The sequence below is a fragment of the Xyrauchen texanus genome, chromosome 16 (assembly GCF_025860055.1).
Source record: "Xyrauchen texanus isolate HMW12.3.18 chromosome 16, RBS_HiC_50CHRs, whole genome shotgun sequence".
Lineage (NCBI taxonomy): Eukaryota > Metazoa > Chordata > Actinopteri > Cypriniformes > Catostomidae > Xyrauchen > Xyrauchen texanus.
In genome coordinates, this window is record NC_068291.1 from 2,698,841 (window position 1) to 2,720,365 (window position 21,525).

The following is a 21,525-nucleotide window of genomic DNA, read 5'->3' on the forward strand; positions in this document are numbered from 1 at the left end:
TCATGTACAACAGTAAAGAGAAGACTCAGGGGTGCAGGAATTATGGGAAGAATTGCAAAGAAAAAGCCACTTTTGAAACAGAAAAAAAATAACATTTTAGAGTGGACAAAGAAACACAGACATTGGACAACAGATATTTGGAAAAGAGTGTTATGGATCTTAAACACATTGAGCTTTTGTGGGATCAGCTAGACTGTAAGGTGCGTGAGAAGTGCCTGACAAGACAGCCGCATCTATGAGAAGTGCTACAGGAAGTGTGGGGTGAAATGTCTCCTGAGCAATCTGGGTGTGGGGGTGTGGGTGTGGTCGAGCGTTCGTCCAGAGAGAAAGTGGTAAGGATGCAAACACCTGAGCGCTATAATGTCTAACACCTGTTTCTGATTGCAGAAAGCACTGGGGAGAGTGATAAAAAGAGACAATGCCAGAGACGAGGGAGAGACACGTACCCACCTGAAAGAGACTGTCTTAATTTTAAGTTAAAGAATGTGATGCTAAAAAGCCCCATTACATTTGGTTATTAAAGTGATACCTTTGAGTTAAAGCCCAAGTTTCCTGTGTCCTCCTTTCCCTCCCTTCCTTGAACATTTACACTGGTGCTGGAAATACGCCGGCATGGAGTCCTCGCAGTCAGTAGAAGTCATAAAATCCCTTGCCAGTATGCACCATGCACAACATCAGGCCCTTCTTGAGCTATGTGAGGACCAGGATCGCTGATTCCAGGAGGTACTCCAAGCAGAAGCAGAGGACCGGCACGCGATCAAGAGCCTACTACACCAGGAGAAAGCCCCTGCTGTGTCCCCGAACCCAGCAGCCCCCATACATGAAGATGGGGCAGAAGATTATCTGAGGCCTTCCTGGATCTCTTCAAGAGGACAGCTGAGATCTGGGGCTGGTCGCGTGCTCATTGGGTGGCCAGACTCATCCCACTGTTATCAGGGGAAACGCAACTCGCAGTACAACAACTACTGGCAGTAAGTCTCCTGGTGTATGATCACCTTCCTGTAGTGAGTTGATCGCAGCCCTGAAGATCCATGAAGATGGATGGGCGCGACCGCCTGTTTGCCTTCACTAAACAGCTCCGGAACACCTGCCGGAAGTGGCTGCTGGCTGAGGACCTGTGGTGCTGGAGCAGCTTATTCGTCATCTACCAAAAGGAACAGCAGAGTGGGTACAGTGCCATCGCCCGGCGTAGCTGGAGGAGGCCGTGCAACTGGCAGCGGACCATATGACGGTGTATCAAAGGGCAGAAGAGCCCTCCAACACTCTTTCTCTCCCCCCTCCCCCTGTGTTTCCCCCACCTCTTTCTCCCTCGTCTCTGGCATGGTCTCTTTTTGACGCGCTCCCCAGTGCTTACTGCAATCAGAAACAGGTGTTAGACATTATAGCGCTTACCCGCTTACCCCCTTACAACTTTCTCTCCGGACGAACACTCGACCATGCCCACACCACCACACTGGACAAACTGACCGATAAGAATGCCAAGGATCTGCAAAGCTGTCATTGCTGCATGTGAACAATTTCTTTGATGAGAATTCTTTGAAGTAGTTTGAAAACATTTGTTTTTTAAATTGTAAAGGTAATTTTACACATTATTAATATCCTGACTATACATTGTGATCAGTTGAATGCCACTTTGCTGAAAGAAGTACTAAATTCTTTCCAGAATACAGAAAAAATATATATTTTAAGAAGTTTAGCAGTCAGCACATCATTGAAAATAGCCTTCTTAAACAGCAGGATAAAAATAATATGCATACCTAGCCTACAATAGACATTTTCTAGGCTTCTTACTCAGAGCATACATTTTTGATAAGCAAAATTAATATGTCAACATGATCCGGTGAAAGACGGGACCTGATTTTCCTGAGGCGATTATCCTGCACTTGAAAAAGCCAGCTCAGCGGGAAAATTACATAGAAAAATGCACAGATTTAAGAATACTCAAATGTGAAAACAAAATTTTCTGTGTGCTGCGTATGTGAGAGAGAAGAAATATGCGAGGCCTGAGGTGAAATAAATTTTGTGTACATCTGCTCCATATATCTTCTATTTTAATAATTGGATGATTAATTTATTACAAATTTTATATTTATTAAATTTACATGAACATGGCGGTAATTTAAGTGCAGCCTTTGTAAAAATATAAAGCCAAACATAAATGTGTAAAAATGCTGAACAGTTTAATGGGGACAAATATTGACCCCTACTAGTAAACATCAACACAGGGGGAAAAAAACTGTCAAAGTGCGCATTTTCGGTTTCCATTTTTTTTTCCTTTAGGGGATTTTTCTTAAATATTGTTTAAACTAAGTGGTCATTTAAATTCAGCAATTTTGTGTTCATGTTTTAAAATATTTTATCAATAAATTTGTTTACTTTATAGCAGCATAATATTGGCCATCGCCCCTCCCCTGCACTCTAATTGGCACTAATTGATTAACCTCTATTTTCTAAGAATTCAGCTCACCTTCTGTCCTGCAAATAGCACTTGGACATATGGATCAACCAAGTCCTTATTTTCTCCAATGAAGGCTTTTTTGACATTAGCCATAATGCTGGTGTTCATTTTGGGCAACCCCTCGGCTCTGTATATTTTTACATAGAATCTTGCCCACTGACGTTCAGCTGGGACATGTTCCGGCAACAAAAGATTCCTGAAACAAAAAAAGGAATAAAAAAGAAAAGAAAAAGAGATTTGTGTTGTAATGTATATAATTGCCTTCATAGGATCAGTGTACAGAATTAATTTTCAGGACCCTATAGACCGTAAACCTCATTATTTACCCCTCAATGTCATCCTCTTCTGTCTCGTTTGCTTTGTGTGGAGTTTTAATAGTGTCGCCCTTTGCAACAACTGCAATGTCACACTTGACGTAACCTTTACATCCTGCAGTGATGTCATCAGGGTCACACAAAATGGCCCATTTGTGGAAGAACTGGTGTTCTGTAAAGGTAAATAACATGCAAAGAATTCCTGAAAACCTCCAGCCTTTAGTGAAGTCGAGAGTTTTACAATAAAGGAAGATAAGACCGCTTACCGGGTTGTGAATATACTGTTCCAATGTCAATCTTGAAGCTCCCAACCAGAGTTCCACTTCGCAAAAGATTTTTAGAATGAATAACCTGCAGAAATTCAAAATTAAAAGTTTGAAAGTTTAACGATTATTAAAAAGAGGCTTAAGCTATTCTGAAATAATTTTAAATGACACTTACAGACACTTTGAGGATCTTGTCAAACATGACATCAGGAGGAACATGGAAGTCGAAAACGAAGTACTGCAAAAAAAATGTTTGCCTTGAGTTAAAGGGTGAATTTCATCAAAGCATTGTCAATTCCTATTCAAATAATAATAAAAAAATACATTAATTTAAAATTATCAAAACATTAACACTGAAGTGTATAATTCCTGTGCCACTCTATGAATGGTTTAGTCTCCGCAGATTAAGCTTGGATCCGAGAACGTATTTTGATTTCTAAATAATGACACACATCTGATTTAATTTGAGCTACAGAGACAAACATTAGTTTGGTTATTCTGTCACTTAAGGAGTTCTGTAAACCAGTATGCTGATTAATGCAAATTCATTTGGCAAAGAAAAAAGTCTCAAATTATGAAGACACACACCTCATTGTAGTAGGGGCAGTTGGTGGACTCCTTCATTGAAGTGTACTTTTTATCCTCACTGATTTCTACACACACCACTGGATCCATATTCAAACCCACCAGCTGTTTCGCTTCTATAACAGTGACACTAACCTAGAAAGAGGGCAAAATTGACAGAATAATGAATGTATAGCAGTCATATGCATTGTATATAAATACACAGTGGCCCAACAAGAACTTGGATACTTAAAGGAATAGTTCACCCAAAAAGGAAAATTCTCTTATCAGTTACTCAACCTTTTACCAAGTGTGACTTTCTTTTTTTTTTCAGCAGAACACAATGTACATTTTTTTGAAGAATTTCTCAGCTTTTTTGGTTCATACAATGCAAGTGAATGGGTGCCACAATTTTGAAGCTCCAAAAACCACATAGGTCAGCATAAAAGTAATCCTGTGGTTTGACTCCAGTGGTAAAATCAATGTCTTCAGAAACGATTTGATAGGTTTGGGTGAGAAACAGATCAATATTTAAGTACATTTTTATTATAAATTATCCTCCCTTCCCAGTCAGTCTCCACATTAACTTTCACATTCTTCTTGTGTTTTTGGTTTCACATTATTCATGCATATGCCCCTACTGGGCAGGGAGAAAATGTTACTTATGTATTGATCTCTTTCTCACCCACACCTATTATATCAATTGTGAAGATATAGATTAAACCGAGTCTTATAAATTACTTTTATGCTGCCTTTGTGCTTTTTGGAGCGTCTAAATTTTGGCACCAATTCACATTGCATGAACCTACAGAGCTCATTAAATGTTGCCTCGAGCATATGGCTGAACCCCAAATTATGTATTAATAAGTCCCCTTTCTGCTGGTCAGAGTGGATTATGAGGGGGGTTACAACACTTGGTTACCTGTATGAGAGTGGAGTGTTGAGATCTTTTGAGAATTTGGTTAAACATTTTGTCATTCCCAGATCTCAGTTTTATAGGTATTTACAGCTGCGCCACCTGCTCTGTATTGTTTTTGTACACCCTCCTAATGCGGTAGATACTCTGGGAGAGGGGACAACTGCTTTTGGAGAAGGCCATGAGGCATCAGTGTATTACTCCCTGCTAATTCAGAGTCTGGGGGTCAGAGCTTTAACTTCTATCAAGAGATTATGAGAGAAAGATATAAATTTGGAAGTGGAGGAGGGAATGGGGGCTAGGATTAAAAAAAAAAAGTCAAGTCTGCATCTAGAGATGCAACGGTTCACCTTATGCAATTCAAGATTTTACATAGATTCTATTGGACCCCCTGTAGATTGTATAGGCTTCAATCAATAAATCATTCGATGTTTATTTATATAGAACATTTAAAAACTACCTAGGTTGACCAAAGTGCTGCACAATATATAAAAATACAACAATCAAGACGTAATATCAATAAATAATAAACGTAATATTATTTATTATAATAAAAAATTATTATAATAAAAATAAGTTTTAAGTTTAGTTTTAGAAACCGAGATAGTTGAGACAGTTCTAATACAGTATGTGTGGAAGACTGTTCCATAGTTTAGGTCCAACAACAGCAAAGGCATGAGCACCACTCTTCTTAAGTTTAGACCTGGGAACACAAATCAATTCAGATTCACCAGATCTAAGAGATCTCTGCGGAGTGTACAGGTGCAGCAAGTCGGATAAGTACTGTGGTGCCTGGTTATGGAGAGATTTAAATTATTTTAAATTTTTTTAAATCAATTCTACATTTAACAGGAAGCCAGTGCAATGAAATCAAGACCGGTGTGATGTGCTCAAATTTACGTTTCACCTTAAGGAGCCTAGCCGAGGTGTTTTGAACAAGCTGAAGGTGTGAAATTGACAATAAGGGGCACCAATGTAAAGCGAGACACAGTAATCCAGGCGAGAAGTAACAAAAGCATGAATCATTGTTTCAAACTTGCTTAATGACCAGAATGGCTTAACCTTAGTTAACAAATGGTTGCTGTCAAACAGAACACCCAAGTTCCTTGCGCACACGGTCCTACAAGGTGAGAGAGAGCCTAGGTCAAAATCACATGCACTGTTGTTATTCGATTCAAATAGGAGGATTTCAGTTTTATTCTCATTCAGCTTTAAAAAGTTATTTGTAAGCCATAATTTGAGTTCATCTAAACATTCTAAAATAGGCTATAATTCATGTTTGTTGTCACACTTTAAAGGGAGATACATTTGGGTGTCGTCAGCGTAGAGATTAAAGGACACTACGTATCTGTTAAAATGGAGCCCAGAGTAAGCATATACAGAGAAAATAATACAGGGCCAAGAATTGAGCCTTGTGGAACACCACAATTTAGATGAAAATCAGAGGAAGAATGATGTCCAGGACGGACAGCAAACCTCTTATTAGTTAGGTATGAATGAAACCACTGCAACACTATGCCCTGAAGGCCCACACATGACTCCAGTCCAGAAAGAAGAATATTGTGATCGACCAAATCAAAGGTGGAGCTAAGATCTAACAGGACCAGAGCCATAGATTTCCCAGAATCAGTGGTTAGTAAGATGTCATTCGAAACTCGTAAGAGATCAGATTCGATACTATGACAAGCTTTAAAACCGGATTGGAATAATTCATGAATAGAGTTATCAGACAAAAAAAAACTGTAGTTGAATTAATACCGCTTTCTCCAAGATTTTAGAAACAAAAGTCAAGTTGGAGATAGGGTGAAATTTTTTTAAGATAAGGCGACACCATAGCATTTTTAAGGCAATCGGGTACAGATCCAGTGTATAGACATTTGTTGATGACACACAAAAGTCCAGGGCTGGCAACATCAATCATTTGTTTAAGGATGCGTGGGAGAATAACATCCTGAGGGCACATAGTAGGCTTTGAATGTTCAACAAATTCATTAAGAGTATGCAGATTAATGGGCTCAAAAGCAGACAATGTAGACGAGCATAGAGGAACATCAGACAAGGTGTACACAGAAGGAAACATCTTAGATATTATACCATGATCTTATCATCAAAAAAACTTGCTAAGCCCTCACAAAGAGAGACAGACATCTCAGGGAAGAGCTTTACAGTGGGGTTGAGAACAGTCTACGAGTCTATGGTGGAGAAAATATATATTTTTGTAATTAGCTCTAAAAGATATTTGCTCTAAGCAGCCTTAGTGCAAATATCTGTTTCCTCTGAAAAGAAAAAATAGAGTCTCTCAGGATTTCATATGAGACCTGTAATCTGTCCTTTTTCCATTTATGTTACACTCTAGTACAGGCCTGTCTGAGGGAAGGAGTAGTGTCATTATGCCAAGGTACAGGATTAGGTTTATGTTTATTTTGCCTTTAATGGGGCAATAGAGTTCAAAATATTGGTGCAAGTAGAGTTGAAAAAGCTTAGATGATCATCAGCATCTTAGTAGTGCAATGAAGATTCCATGTCCTGTGAAGTACATACTTCTAAATAAGCTGTAGAAAACTCTTCACTTGAATGGGAAGAGAAGGTGTTGGTCCAATAAGCCATGGGTGGATTTCTGTAGGTATGTCCAGAGAGAGGTATAGAAAACAATATAGGCATAAGATCTGAAAAACATTTGTGGTTAATTTCAATGTCCGAGACGGATAGACCATGAGATAAAATCAGATCCAGAGTGTGGCCCTGAGAATGCGTTTGTCCAGACACCCACTGAACAAAGTCGAATGAGTCAATCAGGTTTAAAAACTCTTTTGATAGTAGCTTAGAATCACAGCATATATGAATGTTAAAATCCCCCAAAATTAATATCCCATCATGAAAGATGACAATTTCTTATTTTGTTGAGGAGGACGATACACCAAGACAAACACAATTGGATTTACTAAGGCAATTTGAAACAGTTGCACTTCGAAGCTGCAGTAGGCACCTGTGGGTAAGGTGCGACAATGATAAAAGTTTTTAAAAACTGTTACTAGTCCACAACCACGGCCAGACAACTGCTCAGATCAGCTCAGAAAACAGACTTAACTCGCCAGGCTTAATCCATGTTTCAGTGACACATAAAAAATCCAAAGCATGAGAAGTGAAGAAGTCATTTAAAATAAAAGATTTGTTTGCCAATGTACGAGCGTTGATCAGAGCCACCTTAAGTACAGATGAATCACTCTCAAGCTATGTTGCTCGGCACAGCGGTCGAAGGTTCAGGGGATTCACTCTGCCAAGGCGGATACTAGGAGAAAGGCAACTGGGAGGCATAAAGGAGGAACTGGGAATAACAGGTCGCAGCCACCGATGTGCTACATCCAGTGAACGATAAGATGTACAGCATCCGTGGATCATCTAGACCCAACACGGAAGGTGGAAGGCTGCGTAGCAGGCACCAGCGATGAGCAGATTTCATCCAGGCGGTGGTGCCCAGGTTGGCACCACGTTTCCTCCAGCATTTCCTCCGGGGAGCATCAACTGGACGCCACAACAGTTATGTGGGGAGGTATGTTTGGAAGGGCGGGGGGCAGAGATGAGATCCATTAATTTCACTCTTGGCCAAATCAACAACCATACTGCGGATGTCAAGCAGTGTTAGGTGGTCATAAACCAGCATTGTATTGCAGCTTGTGATTAAAAAAGCACAGAGAACATAAGAAACATAAGCACAAAAAACCTAAAAAGTGCCAACGACAGAGAGGGCAGCAGACAGCATGCCACATACACCGGTGCCATCTTGCCAGGGAAAAATCAGGCTTGGTCTTAAAGACCCACCCACCTGCTGGCGATGCTAATCAGAAGTTGGAGACACAACCCATGTCTTTTGGGGATGTGTAAAGATACAATAATTTTTTGTGTGATGTTTTGGGCACTCAGACTTTGTATTTTGGGCTATGGGGTGGTCATACATTTGGGGGAAAAACATAAAAAATTGGGTTCTGACCAGAATCATGATTGGCTGAGAAATTATTTTAAGGGGTTGGAAGTCGGATGAAGCGCCATCATTTCCGGAGTGGTGTTCGGTGATGGGGTGGGTGGCAGCTTTTGAGGAGGTGGCAAGTAGAAGGCTGGGGTTTGGGAATTGCTTTTCAGGAAATGGGGTATTTAGCGTTTTTACGGGACACTCGGGGGGATGGGGAGAGAGAAGACTAGTTTAATTATGTATGTTTATTTTATATATATATATATATATATATATATATATATATATATATAAATATTTTTTTATTATTATTATTTGTGACCACAGGGGTGTTCGTTAGGGGTTAGGGTGGGGTTGGTGATTGGGGAGGGATATTAGTGAGGGTTAAATGTTAATTGTTGATTCGATGTGTATGTGTTGTGTTTTTCTCTTTTGTGTATTTTTGAATCAATAAAAAAATGTTAATTACAAAAAAAAAGTGGTCCCATGTTGCATGTAGTATTTAATCCTAAACAAACATGCGGAATGTAGTTCTGCCCCCATTAATTCTATGAAATGTATATTGTGATAAATAAAGATATTGAATAATATGAAAACAATAGCGTGATTTTTTTTTTGCCCATATCACCCAGCCCTATTTTGAAGTATGACTTAGGTGTTCAAATACTTTTTTGATTTATTGAAATTATTTAGATGGCCATTTGCCGGTCTCACATACTTGGAAATCCACTGGTCTTCCAGCACTAGGCTCAATCTTAATGTCAGGCTTTGATCTAAAGTATGAAAAAATAGAAAGAATTTTTACATTGATCAATGATTTATGTTAAGATATAACATATATAATATATAACATGTAAAATGTAGTGTTGAATATCATATCTGATGTGAACAGTAATAATAATTGTCACCTCTTATTGGAGACATTGGTTGTGACAGCAGTTACTGATGCCAGTGAGATTGTGTCAGGGTCGGGTATTCTTATACCGTCTGTCTCCAGAATGGCTGGTTCATCTTATAGAGTAAACAAATCAAATATAACAAGTTTTTATTATGAAAAGCACTGTGGTGTCCCATTTTATATTTGCTTTAATCACAGGTAGTTCGCTAAAAATGAATGCTACATTATACGTACACATTTGAATTGTGCTTGTAGCATATATATATATATATATATATATATATATATATATATATATATATATATATATATATATATACACACACAGATTCACTATTCATTACTACAATTGATAAACAATACAGAAATAATTATGTTGGTGTATGAACAATAATGATCTAATCAATGCCTTTCATTCAATAAACAACAAGATTTTAATTTAACGAGATTACAAAGGTTTGTAAAAGGGTTCACCTTGGCCTTTGCCGTCATCCTTAGAACGATGCTTGTTACGCTTCATTGTTGCGAATGATTTGCTTCAATCCTCTTGGTATGAACATGGAAGTAAAAAAACAAATGTAAAAATCTCTCAGTTTAAATGTAATGATAATGTCTTGTAAACTGTGTTGCTTTTCACATTTTTCACAAATAAATACTCTGAACAAATGTTAACCTAAAAAGTGTCAATTGATTTCAAATCAAAAATATTATGTAACATCATTTAATCAACCTGAATATATTCGGTTAAGCCAACAAAACTATTTTTAATGAGTAGATGCAGTTTATCACATTTTACAATGTATAAAATTGCAAGGTAATTTGGCTTTAAAATTCAATAAAGTTAATGTAATTACATTACAATACTTAGTATAAATGTTCATTATTCTAATATTACATATGTCTGTAAAATAAAGTGTTACCAACATTATTTTTTTCAGTGCTACCCTGGCTGTCAGAAATATCCTTAATCACACATGAAAAGTTAATTACATTTTTTTAACATTTTCAAGTATTTCTGTTTTTATTAATACCCTTAACACAAAGATTAGTAAATTATGAAAGTACTATCTACTGAAAGCCATTGCCAGTAAGTTACAAACAACCAGTATAACAATGTTAGGTTGGCCATGAGAGGCAAAACACCTGAATGCAACAAGTCTGACATGACCAAAGAGTCCATTCTTACCTTACTGTGCACCTGCTTCTTGATTCTCTTAATCACATCTAGTAGTTTGTAGCAAGCACAAACGGATTCCAATATTGAAGATGTTCTTAAAATGATTAGTCTACATACCCATTATTAACTTTAGGATTGCAGAAACCGAGAGGCCACAAAAGTAACTCAAAAAGCGTTTGCTTTGCTCTAAGCCTGAGGTTGGTCAGGAGAGATGTGATATACTAATGAATAGTGTATAAGTTTTGAACCTGAGACACTGGTAACTAGAACTAGATCCTGATGAGAGAGATCACATGAGATTTAGACAGACTACCACTCCAGATATTGCCATATACTCAGTGAAACTAAACAAGTATACAGCCATTAGGAACATGTTATATCAATAGTTTGGTGAGAATTTGAATACAATGCCCTAGTGAGACCTGTTTAGAAAATCTAGTGATATTACATTTTGCCAAGTTTTGAATTTGCTCTAGTATTTTCAAATGGCAGTGACCATTCACTAACCCTCACTAATATCCCTCACCATTCAAACGTTGACCAATAATGTTAAATTAGATATGTTTTACACTAGTGATTCTCAACTGGTTGTGTGAAATTGGAACAGTAGGTTGACTTTCCTTAGCTAAAATCTGTGAATTTAGTAGTTTTCAGCTATATAGGCTGTAATCCAGTGAAGAGGAATGCATATTTTATAAACTGTACCCCCCAACCCAAAGCCCAAACCTAAACCTTACCAATAGTGGAGTAAAAATGTAATTAAGTGGAAAACTACAACCTCCAAATTACTACTTGGTTTCAATACAGGATTCAAACCTGTGTCTACCACACTGTTCACACAACACACTTCTGGTTGCACCACAAAGGAAGGTACACATGTTGGAGCCAATGCAAAAATGTCTGATAGGAGATGGCACTTGTCAGTGAGTCGGAATAATGCCCTTTCCCACTGGCAGCACTAAAGTACTTTTTAGGTACTTCCCCCGGGACTAGTAACTTTATGTGGCCGATCCTAGGGGTACAGGAACTCTCGGAAACATCATGGTGCGACATCAAGCTACGACCCAACACGGTACCAACATTTTTTATCATACAAGAGCAAAGAAATGTCCTTAAAAGTTGCACTCAGTAATAATTTCCTCAATAAAAAAGATTTACTCCAATAGAAATGTATTGTAATTTTTAAACAAATATATAAATCATGAGCACTCTCATGAATAGAAGACTCCAGTCATATCAGTAACCTTATAAAAGCAGTTTATTTTCTACATGGAGAGGATCCGCAGATGGGGGCGGCCATGTTGAGATCACATGACCTGTCGAATACTACTCGCTTAATCTCAATAACCAGCCTCATGGCTGACTCTGAATAGTGATTTTCTACAGTGGCATCTGTGTCTGAAAACTACTAATTGAAAACAACATGTCCTGCTTCGTGTTGGACTCCACTGCTACGTGTCTCTGTGTGATGACGACTAAATGCTGCCGGTGCCAGCCAAACATCACTTCAGTCTATTATGATGGACTTCAGAGGATGAACTGATGCCAACTCCAACCATAAGACATGCTATTGCCTGAACCTTGGATTTAGGATGGACCTCAATGAATTTACAGGCCGGTTGAACTGCGATGCACCAGGTTATTTTTCTCCATTAATCTTCTTAGGGAGTTTTGTGTTCCTTGCCACTGTCGCTTTCAGCTTGCTCACTGGGGTCTAAATACAATCATTATTTAATTATTTATTTTTATACACACTTAATAATTGTATTTAATCAAACTACCCAAATATAACTCTTAAGACATTCTAGATATTACTGTTGCATTTTCTGTTAATGCCTGATTTTCTGTAAACGATGTGTTGTGAAATACAAATACATACATATAAAATTAATTGATTTTGAATCATGCTGCATCAACACCTCTAGGTGTCACTGCAAGTCCTAGATGACACTAAAATGACACTTTAAAATAGGCTAATAATATTAATATGAATATAATATTAAATTAAATTAATGATTAAATATTTAAATACAATATTTTGGTAGCATTTTATTTTACAGTACTGTTCTACATTTCCGTACTATATAACTACAACAACTATAGTAATTACTAGGAACTAAACCTAACCCAAACCTTAACCCATATTTAGCACATTTAGTTTCCTACTACTACTCAGAACTGTAAGTATACTGAAAGTACACGTACTATAAAATAAAGTGCAATCAAAATATTAATCTTTGCCAATAGTAATACATGACATATGACAGTATGTAGATAGTGCAAAAAACAAGTTGAATTAATTATATTTATGTTATTTGAACAAAACAGGTCATTTACATTTCTTGTATCAAAAGGTTTTATCGGTTGTCTCAACAAGACTTCTTTAGTTAAAAATAATTATATTTTTATTTCAATATAACTTGCGTCAAAGCAAAGAAAACAACCTTTACCACAGAAACCTTTTCCACTGTGGTAACTTTTTTAAAACAAAAAATGATCTTTTTAGGGTAATCTGGAGAAACAATTGGAAACAAACTCAAGCTGCCATTGTAAAATGATTTAAATGTGCGTGCCCAAACAAAGCCACCATAGTGATCCGGGTGTTTTGGTGGGTTGCCAGTGTGTTGTTATATGGTTTCTAAGGCGTTGCGAGTAGTTTTTAGCAATTTGCTATTGGCTCAAGTGTTCTAGATAAATGCACTTTATCAAATTATATGACATTTACATGCAACTGTTTGGACAAAAGTTATTTAAAATAAATAGTTCCTGTTTGATTTGAAAAATCAAACTGATGCTGTCTTTAATAATTGATGCCGTCTTGTTCCAACAGCAACATGCAGACAAGCTGACGACATGTAGCTTTGGTAACCCAGTAGTGTCAGGTGGTAATGCTAATTTATTGAAATGTGATACTTAAATGACTTCACTGCATCTGCATAAAGTTTCTTTGAGTTGCATGTTTACCGTTAAAAATCTTGAGATTAATTCAATTTAAATAAGAAATAAAAAATAAGATATAAATGTGACTGAAATATGTTTTAATTTCCAAGGACCATTCTGACAAGTGAAACTCTGAAGGGAAGTGAGGTAAGATAGTGAGTCAAAGTCAAAATAGAGAACATCTCTATGGTTTTGCTTAGGTTTCACTGACACATACAAATACATTTTGCTTACATGTTAGAAACGATAAAATGTGCATGAAGCAGAACATGTGCATTATGTCTCTTCCATCAACAATGCTTTAGCAGACATTATATAATACAAGTCCTTTTGAAAACTCAAACTAAAGTAACCAGCTCATAAATAAGACATGCTATTTGTAAGGTATACGTTTAAGTCTAAAGTTGCCTGTATCCAGTGAAATGTCCTAAATTATTAAATGATGCCAACCAGTGTCACTTGCTTCATCTACAATGAGGCGGTATCATTAAGATTGTCCTGATAGTTATTTGTGCATCATTAGCCAATAAAGAACTGAGTAAACAATGTTCTATAAGCACTTTTTCTGTTGGTATAAGGATTTTACACAATACCTAGTCTTTTAATGTGTTTTATTGTTGAAATCATTGTAGCATCATGTAAACACCTTACAGTATATTAAAAAAAGAATACAGTAGAACACTTTTAAAACAATTTTGTGTCAGTGTGATCTCGTAGTGTGCGTTGTACCGATTTTAAAGCACATGGTAGTACTTTTTTTTTGTAATGCATGAAACAAAATGACCTCCTCATTGCTGTCATCAAAACTCTCTTTTCTTATGTGTTTATTAACTCCTTATAATGTGATGCATTTTGGGCTGCCGCCAGCAGTTCCCCTTCTGTCGCTCTCTCCACGTTGTGTCGGAGAAGCGACACTAGGGGTCTCACTTGAGCGCCGATATCCACCTCTGATCTATGAAAAAAGGCCAATGAGAGTTGGCAGCCAGTATTTGCATGTCCCGTCCCCGGACATACGGGTATTTAAGCGACGCAAATACGGGAGTTCATTCAGAAAATTTCTTCGGAGCCGATGGTCTGTCTGCAGTTTGCTGCGAGTTACACACCACTAACGTTCCTGTTTCCTCTGACGATCTGCATGTTGTTGGATCTTGACGGCGCACAACAGCGGCTTTCTCCTTCGCATTGCACGGCGTGCATTGTTGCCCCTGAGCGCTTCGACAGCGCAGACACACACACATACTGTGTATTAAAAGAGTTATTTCCTTAAAAGAGTGAATTTCTCTAAAAGAGCAAAACACAGCGGCATTGAACGCCCTTTTCAGGACGCGTCTTTTCAAGATGCCCTTCCGCCCCTGTGTTGTTCCTGGATGCGGTAGAGTGCTCTCCGCTTCAGACGGCCACAGGCGCTGTCTCGTGTGTTTGGGCCGCGATCACACCGAGGCGGCGTTGTAGGATGGCTCATGTTCTCACTGCGAGAACATGACCATGACCACGTTAGTGGTCGCGGCTTGCTTTCAACAGAGAGCAAGCCACCCCAGCTGCACCTCGCATTGCTCCTTCTTCCCACGGGATTGAGGACGATGCGGTTGGCACTGGGGCGATTTGGGGCGGCAGCGGTGCAGTTTCGCCGGGTAGCCCCCGCGAACCTCCTGTTCCCGACACGCCGCTGGTCCCCGTCTACGCCAAGGGCGATAGCGGCTAGCCTCACGGCCCGGCTGTCTATCCTCCCGAGCCCGAAGCAGATGAGCTCGCCGCTGCATCGGAGAGTGTGATGTCTGATGCCGAGGACTCCCCTGGACTGCCGCCTTTGGGCCAGCAGGCCCAGGCTGAGGCCGACGCTCAGATGTCTGACATGCTTTCCCGGGCCGCTGTGAGCGTGGGGTTGGATTGGAACCCTCCATCCTCCCCACAGCCTTCACGGTTGGATGACTGGTTCCTGGGGCAGCGCCGTTCAGCGCCACGCATCCCCCCGGTCCCGTTTTTGCCGGAGGTGCATGACGAGCTGACATCTACGTGGAGAGCCCCGCTCTCCGCTCGTCTAGGTGCCACCCGCTCCACTCTCACCACCCTCGACGGCGGAGAGCGCCACGGATACGGGGTGATTCCCCAGGTCGATAGGGCAGTTGCGTACCATCTATGCCCCGGTAGCCCTACCTCCTGGTGTGGCCGCCCCGTACTCCCATCCAAGCCCTGTAGGACAACATCCTCGCTCAACGCGAAGGCCTACAGTGCGGCTGGACGCGCTGCCTCCAGATGGTTCGCATTCGACGGCCAGGCGTTTCAGTACAAAGTCCTCCCCTTCAGCCTGTCTCTGTTCCCTCGCGTCTTCACGAAGGTCGCAGAGGCGGCTCTTGCCCCGCTACGAGTAGCCGGCATCTGCATTCTCAACTACCTCGATGACTGGCATATCCTAGCACACTCTCGAGAGTTACTATGCACACACAGAGACCAGGTGCTCCGGCACCTAAGCCGCTTGGGGCTTCAGGTCAACTGGGAAAAGAGCAAGCTCACTCCGGTTCAGAGCATCTCTTTTCTCGGGTTGGAGTTAGACTCAGTCTCAATGACAGCACGTCTCACGAGCGAGCGTGCTCAGTCGGTGCTGGATTGCCTCGCTTCCTTCAAGCCAGGCACAGTGGTCCCTCTAAAACTTTTCCAGAGGCTCCTGGGGCATATGGCGTCCTCCGCGGTGGTCGCGCCGCTGGGGTTGATGCATATGAGAACACTCCAGCACTGGCTCCAGACTCGAGTCCCGAGACAAGCATGGCACCATGGCACGCATCGGGTAAGGATCACCCCCGTCTGCCTCAAAACACTCCGACCCCGGACAGACCTCTGCTTTTTACGGGCAGGAGTGCCCCTGCAGCAGGTGTCCCGATGCGTTCTGGTCACAACCGACGCCTCCCGGTCCGGGTGCCGTGTGCAGCGGGCATGCAGCAGCGGGCCGTTGGAAAGGGGCCCCGCTGCGTTGGCACATCAACTGCCTGGAGTTGCTGATTGTCCTTCTCGCCCTCAGGAAGTTCCTCCCATTAGTTCGGGACAAACACGTCCTCGTGAGATCGGACAGCACCACGGTGGTGGCATACATAAATCGCCAAGGCGGCGTACGCTCCCGCCACATGTCACAACTCACCCACTGTCTCCTGCCACTCACATCCCCGGCAAGCTCAATGTCGTAGCGGACGCGCTATCACGACAACGCCTGCCCGGCGGGGAGTGGAGGCTTCACCCCCAGTCGGTCCAGCTGATTTGGGAACGGTTTGGCAAGGCCCAGGTAGACCTGTTTGCCTCCCAGGAAACCTCCCACTGCCCGCTCTGGTACGCCCTAACAGAGGCTCCCCTTGGGACAGAGGCGCTGGCACACAGCTGGCCCTCGGGCTGCGCAAGCACGCATTTCCCCAGTGAGCCTTCTTGCACCGGTGCTGTGCAAGGTCAGGGAGGACGAGGAGCGAGTCACGTTAGTGGCCCCCTACTGGCCCACTCGGACTTGGTTCTCGGAACTCAGACTTCTCGCGACAGCTCCTCCCTGGCGAATTCCCCTGAGAAAGGACCTCCTCTCTCAGGGACGGGGCATGCTCTGGCACCCGCGCCCAGACCTCTGGAACCTCCACGTCTGGTCCCTGGACGGGATGCGGAAGAGCTAGCCGGCTTACTGGCGACCGTTGTGAATACAATTAACCAAGCCAGAGCCCCCTCTACCAGGCACCTTTATGCCCTAAAGTGGCGCTTGTTCACAGATTGGCATTCTTCCCGAACTGAAGACCCGCAGAGATGCGCGATTAGGTCAGTGCTCCTGTTCCTACAGGAGAGGCTGGACAGGAGGCTGTCCCCGTCCACCCTCAAGGTGTATGTTGCCGCCATTGCCGCCCACCATGATCCTGTAGATGGCAAGTCTTTGGGTAAGCACGACCTGATCCTCAGGTTCCTGAGAGGCGCCCGGAGGTTGAATCCCTCCCGGCCAGGCCTAGTTCCCTCCTGGGATCTCTCGGTAGTCTTGGCAGGACTCCAGAGACCCCCCTTCGAGCCGCTTGAATCAATTGGACTCAGGGCCCTCTCTCTTAAGACGGCCCTGCTGATCGCGCTCGCCTCTATCAAGAGGGTTGGGGACCTGCAAGCGTTCTCTGTCAGCGACACTTGCCTGGAGTTCGGTCCGGCAGATACGTCTGTGATCCTAAGACCGCGACCGGGCTATGTGCCCAAGGTTCCTACCACACCATTCCGAGATCAGGTAGTGAACCTGCAAGCGCTGCCCCGGGAGGAGGTAGACCCAGCCCTTTCGTTGCTATGTCCAGTGCGCACCCTGCGCATTTACCTGGACCGCACACAGAGCACCAGACGCTCTGAGCAGCTCTTTGTCTGCTTTGGGGGACGGCAGAAAGGGAATGCCATCTCCAAACAGAGGCTCGCCCACTGGGTTGTCGACGCCATCACACTGGCTTATCACACCCAGGCCGTGCCCCTACCCTTGCGGGTCCGAGCTCACTCAACAAGGGGTGTTGCGTCCTCGTGGGCACTGGCCAAGGGCACCTCCCTAGCAGACATCTGTAGAGCCGTGGGTTGGGCAACACCCAACACCTTCGCGAGGTTTTACAACCTCCGCGTTGAGTCGGTTGCGTCTCGTGTTTTGTCAGGTCCGAGCCCGTAGAACTCTGTAACATGTAGACCGACCGGCCGGGTGGATCGCTTGCGCCCAGCGCCCTTTTCCTGACGTCAAGGTAAAGTAGTGCGCCTTCTTCCCAGGGCGCCCACTCTGAGTCGGGACCCTGGTCGATTCCTCCCCAGCCCTCTGGGTCCGCGGTTCAGCGGAGGAACTCACCGACCCAAGCCACTGCAGGTACCCTGATGGCTACCCTGTACTGGTATAGGTGCTCCACAGGTAAGGCCTCCTGCTTGGACTCCCCCTGTGTGTATTTCCACGGTTCTGTCCCCTTACGAGCGGACCCCCGTGTCTCCCTTAGGCAGTTACAGCTGCCCCGTCCGCCGTGCTGTAGCAACTCCCCCCTTTCGAGGCTGGATCTACCACCGCACCATACTTTCCACACGAGCCCTAAGACGGCCGTGTGACGTGTCTACCACTTTTCCTCCCCAAGAAAAAGGGCAGGTGTGGTCTCCGCAGGGTCTGGGTAAGACCCCCTTCCCTATATGCGTGTAAGGGCCCCGGCCGTGATTGCTCTATACGAGAAACATAGAGGGAAAAGAGGCCCAGCCAGGCTGGCCCGTTCTCATGTTGGCAAACATCGCCTTGTTCCCCTCTCAGGGTAACTAGAAGGATCCTGATGTTCGTATGGGGCATTGGGGAAGGGTACGTGCAGCCGGGTACAGACGATGCGTGGCACTGGATGAATCCCTGCCCGCCTCTGTATCGGCAGTTCACGTACACGGTTCAGCACATGGCAAGATTGGAATGGGTCCCCTAGTGTCGCTTCTCCGACACAATGTGGAGAGAGCGACAGAAGGGGAACGTTTGGTTACGTATGTAACCTCCGTTTCCTGAGGTAGGGAACGACACGTTGTGTCTTTCCTCCGCCATGTCGCTGAACCGAGCCACTGTTGTGGCCGGACCATTTCCGGCTCCTCAGAAAAATCCTGAATGAACTCCTGTATTTGCGCCGCTTAAATACCCGTATGTCCGGGGGCGGGACATGCAAATACTGGCTGCCAACTCTCATTGGCCTTTTTTCATAGATCAGAGGTGGATATCGGCGCTCAAGAGAGACCCCTAGTGTCGCTTCTCCGACACAACGTGTCCTTCCCTCCCTCGGGGAACGGAGGTTACATACGTAACCAAACGTTTTTCACACTCAAATTTAGAAGCCAAAATAATAATAAAAAAATAATATTGCTTGTGTTTATAATCTTCTGATACATTTTTCTTTTGTTTGTTGTTGTCCTAACTTTTTAAATATATAATTCTGGTTCTGTTCACTCTAACTCACTTTGAAAAGTCTTATTTCATTCCACTAGATGGCAGAAAGCATTTAAATTTATCACATTCCATCACAGATCTGAAATTTAGGTGGTGCTCTAACATATTTTATCCCTCACAGATGTGCTCGTCCATAGATATTTTGTCTAATTTTCAGTTGATGTATCACCCCAATTGTTTCAATGAATATCTCAATGGACTAGAAGCTCAATCTAGGTGTCATTTGAAAGCAGAGATCCTCCCCTTTGTGGTGATATATAACATTTAATCATCAATAGTCGAAAATATATATTCCTGATGATTTGTTAAGCAAGCTTTTCCTGCAGGACTGCATATATTTACATAAAGTTTGTTGTTTTAAGTAACAACTGCAAATTGATGTCATCTGTGAAAAGTTCAGATTCTAAGGTTTCAAATGATACCTCATGCCGGACTTATGTATACAGGGACTTTAACATTTAAAGTGTAAACTTTTCACCATAGAGTCCATAGAGTTTAAGGTGCTTAGATGTAACTCAGGAGAAAATCTTCTGTTCCTAATTTACATATAATACCCTTGACATCTCAAAACATGTGGAATTGTTGTATTTGAAAATTTTAAACAACATTAGGACTTAAGGTTGTCTGAATTGTATGTTTAAAGAATTTCTTAAATACTTCTCCAATAAAATTATTATTTTCATTTTGTTTTTATTGCATTTTAATTTCACACATATACATATGCATTTCCAAATAACAAAAAGAACAAAATCAAGAACAAATAATCAAACAAAAATAAAAACAAAACACAGGAAACAAAAACGGTGACGAAGCAGGCGGAGAATGAGGATCTAGACGCAGCAGTTTATTGAAAAACTCAGAAACAAGCAAACAGGGGAGACCTGGCACAGAGCATCAAAAACATGCAAGAACTAACAAGGAAACTAAAAGGGCTTATATACACAAAGGAACAAACAAGGGAATAAGGAACACCTGGGGAAATAATCAGGGAATGAGAGCTAAATCAGGGGAAAACCAATCATAAAATGAAACTACAAAAGGACTACAAAAACCAAATAGGAAACAGGAACTAAACTTCAAAATAACAGCACAAAAACAAAAGAAAACAGAGAACATGACAGAGCCCCCGCTTTAAGGAGCAGATTCCAGACGCTCCAAAAAAGCAAAATAAAACAAGAAAAAAAAACCAAATTGTCCAAGGGGGCAAACAGGCAACCAAGGGGGCACAGGGGGCAAACAGGCAGTCCAAGGGGGCACAAGGGGCTGACAGAGCAGCCCAAGGGGGCACAAGGGCCTGGGAGGCGGCCACAGGACGGGGACTGGGTCAGGAGGCCTGGGAGGAGGCCACAGGACAGGGACTGAGTCAGGGGGCCTGGAAGGAGCTGAGGGAGGTGGCGCCGTAGGAGGCTCTAGAGGCAGTGACCTGGAGGGCTCTGGAGGCAGAGCCGAGGGAGGCGGAGCCAAGGGAGGTGGCGCCATAGGAGGCTCTAGAGGTGGAGCTGTGGAAGGCTCGGAAGGCAGAGCTGAGGGAGGTGGCGCCGTAGGAGGCTCTAGAGGCGGAGCCCTGGAAGGCTCTGGATGCGGAGCCGTAGGAGGTGGAGCCGTGGAAGGCTCAGGAATTGAAGCCATGGGAGGCTTGAGGGGCGGAGCCCTGGGAGGCTCGAGGGGTGGAGCCCTGGGAGGTAGAGCCGTGGAAGGCTCTAGAGGCGGAGCCATGGAAGGCTCAGGAATTGAAGCCCTGGGAGGCTCGGGAGGCGGAGCCCTGGGAGGCTCGGGAGGCAGAGCCCTGGGAGGCTCGGGAGGCAGAGCCCTGGGAGGTGGAGCCGTGGAAGGCTCAGGAACTGAAGCCATGGGAGGCTCGAGGGGCGGAGCCCTGGGAGGCGGAGCTCTGGGTGGCTCTGGAGGCGGAGCCCTGGAAGGCTCGAGTGACTTGAGAGGCAGAGCCCTGGAAGGCTCGGGAGGCAGAGCCCTGGAAGGCTCGGGAGGCAGAGCCCTGGAAGGCTCGGGAGGCAGAGCCCTGGAAGGCTCGGGAGGCAGAGCCCTGGAAGGCTCGGGAGACTTGAGGCGGAGCCCTGGGAGGCGGAGCCCTGGAATAATCGAGA

At 43.2% G+C, this 21,525-nt stretch overlaps 1 protein-coding gene across 1 annotated transcript in view; it reads right to left on the reverse strand.

Moving 5' to 3' along the window:
* Positions 1–9,903, reverse strand: part of LOC127657285 (otoferlin-like) — a 72,760-nt gene extending 62,857 nt beyond the window's left edge. Inside the window, exons 1-8 of the mRNA XM_052146012.1 lie at positions 9,858–9,903; positions 9,394–9,496; positions 9,204–9,258; positions 3,627–3,758; positions 3,214–3,276; positions 3,039–3,123; positions 2,785–2,944; positions 2,468–2,654 (exon numbers count right to left, since the gene is read on the reverse strand). Of these exons, the coding sequence (XP_052001972.1) occupies positions 2,468–2,654; positions 2,785–2,944; positions 3,039–3,123; positions 3,214–3,276; positions 3,627–3,758; positions 9,204–9,258; positions 9,394–9,496; positions 9,858–9,903 (831 nt within the window). The remainder of the gene's footprint in view (positions 1–2,467; positions 2,655–2,784; positions 2,945–3,038; positions 3,124–3,213; positions 3,277–3,626; positions 3,759–9,203; positions 9,259–9,393; positions 9,497–9,857) is intronic.
* Between the last annotated feature and the right edge of the window lie 11,622 nt (positions 9,904–21,525).